Raw genomic sequence first — 9,890 nt, 5'->3', positions numbered from 1 at the left:
ACACAGTTCTATTAAGAAATAGCAGATCTACATGCTCATGTTACATGAGCTGACGTTTGTAGATCAGCTATTTTCACAATTTCTGCTTCTAATATTTGACATTTTGTCCAATGCAGATACCCTCTATACACTTAAACTTTATGTTGGTTTGTTTACTGTTGAGTGAGAAAACAATGTTGCACATTAAGTTAATCATCTGGGGATCCCCCAAAATAAATGTGTGTGTTGGTCTGTCTGGGGCTATAGTCTTCAAACTGCTCAATCGATCGGTGCCAAATGAGTTGCGTAAGCTGCCAATAGGTCATCAAAGAATTAGCTCCATGCTCCCCCCCCCCCCCCCCCCCCACACACACACACAGACACACACGTTTGATATATTTTTAATATCAAACATGTGTGTACTGGAACATGCTGCCTCCACTGGGGGGTGCTCATGGTGCTTTATTAGTTTAGGAAGGAGCCAAAGAAGGTGTTAAGGATTATCTAATGAGGATTCTTGTCCAGGTGTTGTAATGGCAGAACCTTGGCTGATTTGGTTCACACCTCAAAGTTTCATGTGAATTATTCCATAGTCCACAACTCTTGCTATTATCTTCACAGAGCCTGGTAGTCTTTTAACTCTGAAAGTGTAACAGACTTTTAAGGGTCCATGTCTACCATTTTGACACTCTCCAGGGTTAAATTAACATTCCACATTTTGCTGTGTGCATTCTTCCACGGGGAGTGCTTCAAACCTCTTCGAAAGGCACTGGGCTGAAAATGCACAGCGACCAAAAATAGAGTCCAGAGAGACTCAACATCAGCGTGCAGACAACAGGACTCTGTTCCAGCAGACTGAGACAAGGATGGAATCTGGAATGGCACCGGGGACAAACCTTGTTGTCAAACTCAGGGGTGTGCTGATAGCTGACAATGACGGTGGCCGCTTCGCTTCCAGATGGATACTAGTTTTGCATGCTCTGCCCTCAGTTTCCTGTCCCTCTACTATCCTATAAAGCAAAAACGTACTCTTGACTCTTTCTGTCTGTCTGTCTCTCTCCATTGAATAATATGAAAAACATATAGGTCTACTGATATACTTGCTGCTTACATAAACATTAAGCACATACACATGTCACAGATCTTCATATGGCTTAGTAAACATAAATTAAGAGCAACTAAAATGGTGACAATAAAATGTATAGCTTAAATAATCCTCAATCCTGCTGGGATTTTCTAATAGTGGAGGGAAGGAGTTGGCTCCGAACAGGAAATTGCTGCTGGCATGACTTGCCATCGTTATTACATCTGCTGCTATTTTAACTGCTTGATTTATACATTTTCTCCTTGTGTACCATGATGCACCTTATGCACACATATGCTATTACATCTACTGCTATTTTAACTACCTCATTCCATTGCTATTTTTAACCATGCACCTTATGTATACTGTACATTTTACACTGCTCATATTGGCATACAGTATGGACCCGTTTCTCTCATTGTCTGAGACAGAACAAATGCATGGTCGAGACTACGTTTTGCACCCTGTCCGTCTGTCCGTTCGCGTGTCCGTGTGTGTGTGGTGGAGACCTGTGCTCCGAGGAACACTTATTCTAGTTAACATTCGGTCCAGTGCAGCTTATACTATAAGTTATACCGGTAGTTATAGTCATTAGCTGTCTGTCTACGTCCCAACGCTGAACTGTTATAGTCTATAACTGTTCAGTGTTGGGACGTAGAAACAAGAACAGAAAGCTAATGAAAAGAAGGGAGTGTCATCTGCAAACTGTTAATGCAGTGCACAGATACTGTCTGTGCACTCCAAGCAGCTCCCACAGCCTTCAAACATGACAAATTGCTCTCTTGCTTCGCTTTCCCCTACTTTTGCTCTTTTTCACTCTTTCTTCTCTCTCCTTCCTTCTCTCTCTCCTTCCTTCTCTCTCTCCTTCCTTCTCTCTCTCTCTCTCTCTCTCTCTCTCTCTCTCACTCTCTCTCTCTCTCACTCCTTCTCTTTCTCCTCCTCCGGCTCAACCCCTCTCCATGCTTTCGTTCCCTTTTCCCTCCCTCTCTCAAATCTCAGCTGCTCCTCCCATCAGCTGCCTAATCATACATGGCTTGTGCCTAAAAAAGAGAAGGAGGAGTGGACAAATGGGAGGAGAATGAGTGGGAGAGAGCGAGAGAGAGAGAGAGAGAGAGAGAGAGAGAGAGAGAGAATGCAACTGGCAGGCTGAGTGTGAGGCACATGGCCAGTGAGTGAGAGATCTTTCCTTTCTTCAGCACACGCTGCGTTCACTCCTGCTCTGCTGCCTCTGGTTTGGGATTATTGCTGCTGTGTGGACGTCTGGACCCCCTTCTCTTCCTCTCTCCCCTCTCTCTCTCTTCCTTTCTTTCTCTGTCTCTCTCTCTCTCTCTCTGAGAGGGTCCCGGCTTTCTGACTCATAATCTCACCTCTCTCCTTTCACCCCCCTCTCCTCTCCTCTCCTCTCCTCTCCTCTCCTCTCCTCTCCTCTCCTCTCCTCTCCTCACCTCTCCTCTCCTCTCCTCTCCTCTCCTCTCCCCCCTCGCTCTCCGCAGGATGTCGTGTGAGGAGGCTCAGCTCCACAAGGAGAGGCTACAGGCCTTGGCGGTAAGTAGGTCTGTCTCTGTGTGTCCGTCCGTCAGTGAGTCGGTCTGCGTGTAGCACTGGTGACTTTGTATGTCTCTGCCCTTGACCTTCCATCTGTATGTCGTCTGTCTGTCTGTCTCCCTGTCTGTCCTTATGTTCATACAGTGACTTCCTGTTAGAACCTTTTTAAAATTTCTGACACCAGGTTATGACAGCCCTTTTCTGCAACACTATCTTTGTCTCTGTTCCTCTCTCTCTCTCTCTCTCTCTCTATGTCTCTCTCTCTCTTTCTCTATGTCTCTCTCTCTCTGTCTCTCTCTCTCATTGCATTAAATTCGACCACACAGTAGCTCCTGGGCCCTGTGTGTGTGTGATGCAGTGTTTGTGTTGTTCGCTGGTTTGAGGGGGTTGGTTGGCTGCTGCCTGGTTGGCTGGCTGGTTGGTGGGGCTCAGCTCAGTGGAAAGTTCATGGAAAAATCTTGTTGGTTGGTCTTTTCTTTCTTTTCTTTCCCCCCCAGATGTCTGAGGGTGGAGGTGTTAGTATTTTCCAGGGTGTAACGATCTGCTCTGTGTAGCGGCGGAGGTAGTGATTGGAAGAGGTCATCGTTGCTGATAGGGATGTCATGTTGATGGGCATGTGCAACAGTTGTATGTCGGTTCACTGCCTGGAACTAAATTTGGCGCCAGCAGAGAACCACAACATACCATGCCACACACACACACACACACACACACACACACGCACACACACACACACACACACACACTCAAGTGTGGGAACAACAGCAGAAGTGTTTTGGCTGCGTTGAAGCATCTGGCAGCTATACATAGAATATATACATGCACACATGTTATATGTACATACTGTCTGTGGGTTTAGAGCATGTCAATACCAGAATATATACATGGGCGTGTGTTTAAAGTAGGCCTATGTTAACACCAGAACATACATGCAGAACATAGATGTCACAGAACTTGTTCACTATATACATGGCATGTACATACTGTATGTAAATACCAGGGTATTCTGTATGCCAGGGTTCTCCAATTAGTTTTCCCCAAGGGCCAAATTATGTCGAGGGTACCAAGCCGAGGGCCACAACATTGCAGGGGGCGACGGTGGCGTTCCCGCTACTCCAGTGACAGTTCACTTCAGATATCGTCGTTGTCGAGTGAAAATGTCCAAAACCGTTCTCTTTGCATTACCCTAACCCTTTAAAAAATGATTTAAACTAGTGAAAACAGCCGATCTACAAGCACACAACGCCTCGCACCGCGAGGCGTTGTGTGCTTGTAGATCTGCTGTTTTCACTACTTTTGTGCGACGGCTTTGTATGATTTGCGAAAGAACGTACAAATTTGGAGATACGAGATTTCCAGCCGACAACGACGATATACTAGTGTTGTTGCTGCTCTTATACCACCATTATTACTGGGGTTGGTGGGGGCCAGACAGTAGCCCCCCGCGGGCCGCAAATGGCCCGCGGGCCGCCTATTGGGGAACCCTGCTGTGACTGAACTATATATAGGACAGAGTGGTTCAGGTCATAAAGTGGCTACAACATGTAAATCGAGGACGGTTTCATAATGAAAACCATAATAACAGTGAACATTCTGTTCCGTATCCTGTACGCCAGTGGTTCTCAAGTGTCTGGGGACCCCCAGGGGTCCTTGAGGGGGTCCTTGAAGTCGGTTTAACCACTTTATCACGACATGTACATTGTCTATTCATCGGTTCGTTGTATGGTTCATTGATGTAAACTAAGACTGAAAATAAACTGTTCATTCTCTTCATTCAGATATGTAAGCTCATAGGTCAGCTATACATTTTGAATATTTCTTTTAGAAATATTTTAACAGCACAAATCTTGTATGTTTCACTGGCACAAAATATCTTCGGTTGTGGGTCTTGAGGACACATACATATTACTTTGCAGGTCAATGCCATGAAAAGGTTTGAGAGTCATTGCTGTATGCATTTTTATTTATTTATTTGCACAGCTGTTAACTTAGGTAGCGAGATCTAATGGCCAGCACTTGACAGAATAATAAATAATACAACAATACTGGGTCACACACACACACACACACACACACACACACACACACACACACACACACACACACACACACACACACACACACACACACACACACACACACACACGCACACCCCTTTCAAAAGGATACAACACAATAAAGCTTGAGAGCTTATTGTTTCCATTGTGGTCCTTGGGTGTAAACTGAGTTCCACTCTAAACTGTTTGATAATAGCTAGTTAGCGATGCTAATTACAAGATAACCAACTATCTGGCTGATCTGATGTATCCAAAAGCTCATGGCTCATCTCTTAAATTAGTGTTTGGATGAAGCTGCTTATATAGCAGGGGTTCCCAGCCTTTTCTAGATAAGCGCCCACCCATCCCCACCCATCTACTTATGTAGTCATGGGTGGGTCGCCTGCATTTTCAGAGCGTGCTTATTTTAAAGATCAATCAATCGGTTGTGTTCTAGCTTGGATCAATAGAAATAATGTTGTATACTTTTAGTTCCCACTGTATTTATTGATATCGCAATGAAAACACATTGTTTTCAAGTGGGGGAACGGGGAAGGCCTTGGTGCGCGTAACCATGATTGGAGGAAAGCTTGTCACCCAACAGAAACTGAAACTGTTTTTTTCTCCTCACAGGAGATAAGCCTGAAGTCCAAATATGGACCAAACACTCTATAGTAACTACAGTAGTACTATCAGAACATAAACCCATTTTGTTATATTTTAAAGTTATATCATGTAACTTTTTTTATAAAACAAATCTTAAAATGGTCCTAGCTGTTAAATCGCTAAAGTTTTAGAACCCCCACTCCGTTATTTTCAGCTTCTAAAGCCTTCTCTTTATATGTTTTCTATGATCCCTGCCCGGGACCGGTTTTCGCGGAAAAATTGCGTCATCACACTACCGGCCAATCACAGCGAGGGTTATACACTGCCGGCCAATCACAGCGCAGAACATACACTGCCGGGCTCTCTGGTGGGTTTAGGAAACACGCCTTCAGGAAGTACACTGCAGTGTTTACACTGGAGGAGTCTAGCATGTAACTCCCCAACCGCTGCTCGTAGAAGGACACGGGAGACCTCATTGAAAGCGTCTCGGCGAGGCGAGGCGGACGCGGTGGTCTGACGGCCCGGTCCGCGAGCGAAAAACGGACGAAAAAAGCAAACGCGACCGCGGTTTGCTATACTGCTACAGACCACCAGTTGAGCAACTTACACAGTATAGCTTTAATTTTAAAATGTTATATAATCGATACAATCTCAGTGTCATTTGAGGTCCCACTGACGTCCCATCAGTATACATTTCTGTTTCCTAAGACGAAGGGTGAATGATCCCCATGAACCCTAGCCTTTACACAACCAGGCCCTGCAGCTCTCATCATCTCCCTCAACCACCTCCACCTTCCATGGCGTTCCCCTGCTCCTTTTATCAACTAAACCTCAACCAGAATGAGGCGCCTTTATTTTCAGGTGTTATCAGGTGTTTAGAGTGTGTGTGTGTGTGTGTGTGTGTGTGTGTGTGTGTGTGTGTGTGTGTGTGTGTGTGTGTGTGTGTGTGTGTGTGTGTGTGTGTGTGTGTGTGTGTGTGTGTGTGTGTGTGTGTGTGTGTGTGTGAGAAATCTATTCCACAATGGACATATTGTATTTTGTTTCTGGTTGGGTCAGAAGTACTTTATTCACATGATGCAGCCGGGCATTTATTTGATTGTTTTCATTCAAAATGTTTGAGAACCACTGAATTAAAGTAATGTCATCTGATGTTATTTTCGTTCCTAGCCATAAGATAGAACTAACAGTTAATTAATAATGAATGAATAGTGATCTTACTGGAGCTGTTACTTACTAGAGACTGTTGACAGAAAGTAAAGCCAGGTGTTGAAAAGAAGCAAAACCATTTGGGTCTCGCTTTCAACACCGACCCAGTGTCTGTCTTATCTCAGCTGTGTGTGTGCGTGTGCGGGTGTGTGCGTGTGCGCACGCGTGTGTGTGCATGTGTGTGTGTGCGTGCACAGCATATTTGTCTCAGAGTTTGCTGCGAGTCGAGGTCGCTCCCTCTCTCACTGTCACATAGTGTGTGTGTAGTGTGTTTGCACAAATACACGCACACGCGCCCACATGCACGTATATACGCACACACACGTACGCACACAGTTAACTTACAAGAGACAATAACAGACTAATAGCTTTGAATGACTTCCAGGTACTTGCAGAAGGTCTCATAACAATAACACCACTGACAGCTCTGTTAGCTGCAGCCTGTGGTGGAAAAAGTACTCACCCTTTTTTACTCAAGTAAATGTGGAGCAGATTTTTTGAGAAATCTACCATTTGCGGATTTCTCCCAAAAGTACGCTCCATTACCATTGAAATGCATTGTCAGAATCCGCTTATCAGCTGGCAACCATACTTTGGTGTGACTGTCTCCTTAGGGTACGGTCACACAAAACTACCTATCAGAGCGCATTCCCGATTCCACCAATGCATTTCAATGAGAATGGAGCGTTTTTTGCAGAAATCTACTAGTGGCAGGGAACCGCTCTATTCCCATTGAAATACACTGGTGGAATCGGGAATCCGAGTTAAAACCTTAAATTAACTCTTTTGCAATGCAATAAAGTACCTTGTTTTTATGCCCGTCCTCTCCTCTTTTAACCTTTTCGAGTGCTCGGATCTCTCCTCTTTTTTCAAGTTTTATCCCACTGAACCTAGAAGCACCTACTGCACCATACGGTTTTAACTTTGCTTGTACCTCCTTTGAGCACCTAGTTTTCTTTTGTTTTCACCTCAAAATTGTACTTTAAGTACAGTACTTATAGTAAATGTGCTTAATTATTTTCCACCACTGGCTGCAGCCTGAGACTAACATACTGTACACCAAGTATACAGTATGTGAGGCTTACCGCTATGTGAAGATGCTGCTCATTACAAGGACCCCCAGTTTGATACACATTAGGACACAGACCCCTGTTTGATTTGAAAAAATTAAATAAAATCTACACGATAGAATCCTCAGTCTCTGAGAGTGTAGGCTACAAATGGATCGATCCAAAGGGACCCGTAAGGGTTCCACCTGCAGTTACAATAGCTTCTGTCCCCTTGTCTTAATGTCAACCACCGTTTGTCTGTCTGTCTGTCTGTCTGTCTGTCTGTCTGTCTGTCTGTCTGTCTGTCTGTCTGTCTGTCTGTCTGTCTGTCTGTCTGTTAACCACTGTGTATGTACAGTATACTATCTTAACATGTTAAAGTGCTGTAAGTGATAGTTGTTGGGTAACGTTGAATGTATTTGTTCAAAATACATTCTCTATTGGAAAGTAATCACTGCTAGAGAGTTTGTTCAGTAAAATGGGCCTCCCTGTCTCTCCAGCTTTTAATAAACAGAAAACACATTTTCAGGTGGGACAACAATTTCATGTAAGCAGGAGAGAGTAGTAACTTATCGGCTTAAATTATTTTATGTTCCCAGTTCCAACTTTGTCTGTGCTTTTGTGTGTGTGTTTTTTTTTTTTTTCACTTCCAATTTCATCTTGAACTAGTCCTTGCCCGTTTGAACATTATGTGCTCCAAATGATGTGCAGTTTGGGTAATGGGGTGTGCACAGTATATGAGGAATTGAATGTTGGAGTCTCAGAAGTAATGTTGGAGAACCCAGACGCATCAGTGATGCCAGTCATCTCCAAATTTGGGAATATTTGATGAAGTAGGTATACAAACCTGAAAAAGTATTTTCTGTTTACTATAAAGCTGGACTGGAGAGACACACACACACACACACACACACACACACACACACACACACACACACACACACACACACACACACACACACACACACACAGTAGGCTACGCTGTCTGGGGTCGGCAGCTGACAACCTAATGATGTGATTAATAATTGATGTTTATTATTATTTCATTGACATCACCATCAGTGTCCGCTCTTATAAGTTATTAACCATCTGTCTGGGGTGATGTCATTGCTTCTAGCAGGTAATTTTTACTACCGTTACAACCAATATCAGCTTGTTCTTTTAGGCAATTTAGTCGATAAGCTAATCTTTTTCCAGGTCGTATTGTATATATACTGTATGTACTGTTCTCAAACCTTTTCATGTCATGGACCCCCACTGGAACGCGTTATTACGCAATATTACTTTAACCATTATTTTTATGCTTTAATAATTAAAAAAATAGCAGATCTACAAGCTCACAGTGCGGCACCGAGTGCCACGCTGCGAGCTTGTAGATCTGCTATTGTTGAAAAGTCGTGAACATTTTTGCAAGTCTTTGAATATTTTGATTCTATAAATGTCTTCGAAACCCTCTAAATCAGTGGTTCTCAAACTTTTTCATGTCAAGGACCCCCAAAATTAAAGTTGTATGTTGTTCCAGGGACCCCCCAGAAGCAAATATTTGAGTTACAAATGTTCGACCATCCAATGAGTGCCACGCTGCAAGCTTGTAGATTTGCTATTTTTGAAAAATCGTGAAAATGTGTGCCAAGTCTTTGAATCTTTTGACCCGATTCAATAAATGTCTTCTAAATCCTTCTTCTAAATCAGTGGTTCTCAACCTTTTTCTTGTCAAGGACCCCCAAAATTAAAGTTGTATATTGTTCCAGGGACCCCCCCCAGAAGCAAATATTTGAGTTACAAATGTTCGCTTTTGAAAAAATATATTCAAAGATTTGATGGGTGGGCTGCGAACACTTTTTATCAATTGGGCCTAGATCCAGAGAAGGTTGAGATTGAGAACCATGTGTTATAACAGTCTTAAACAAACCATGGGGCATAACGGTGTTAAATGAACCATTTGTTGTAAAGGGTGTTAAATGAGGTATGATGCAAGAGGTCTGCAATATACACCAATCAGTGTAGAACTATGGCACCAAACGGAGCTGCAAAGGTCTATTTTGGTTTTCTGGAGTTAGATTAACATTGAAGAGTCCGCTATGTTTATGCCAAAGAACAAAGAGAAACAACTCAGAAACATTTGAGAACGATTTAGCCATTACCAACATTTTATTGTACATTCACCCTACATTGTTAGAGAGGTGGTGCCATAGTTTTGTACTTTTTCTGTTTTGTATGTGTCCATGGAGTTAACATTACTCTAATACACCCCCAGGTGTGGTTATAATATGCAAATATGTCTTCCCTTCCCTGTGTATTGTTGATTATTACTTCCTGAACGCTGAAAGCCTCTGAGTCAAAAGGCCCAATTGAAATACACTGATTTAATGACACCATAAAATC

At 43.3% G+C, this 9,890-nt stretch overlaps 1 protein-coding gene across 1 annotated transcript in view; it reads left to right on the top strand.

The window, feature by feature from the left end:
• Positions 1 to 2,557: 2,557 nt before the first annotated feature.
• Positions 2,558 to 9,890, top strand: part of LOC308299710 (palmdelphin-like) — a gene marked incomplete at both ends in the record, with an annotated part of 66,847 nt that continues 59,514 nt past the window's right edge. Inside the window, one exon of the mRNA XM_080743500.1 lies at positions 2,558 to 2,608. Within this exon, the coding sequence (XP_080599626.1) occupies positions 2,558 to 2,608 (51 nt within the window). The remainder of the gene's footprint in view (positions 2,609 to 9,890) is intronic.

The sequence above is a fragment of the Nannobrachium achirus genome (genome assembly GCF_963921795.1).
Source record: "Nannobrachium achirus genome assembly, chromosome: 15".
Lineage (NCBI taxonomy): Eukaryota > Metazoa > Chordata > Actinopteri > Myctophiformes > Myctophidae > Nannobrachium > Nannobrachium achirus.
The sequence above is the reverse complement of the archived record's forward strand: the minus strand, read 5'-3'. Positions and strand labels throughout refer to the sequence as shown.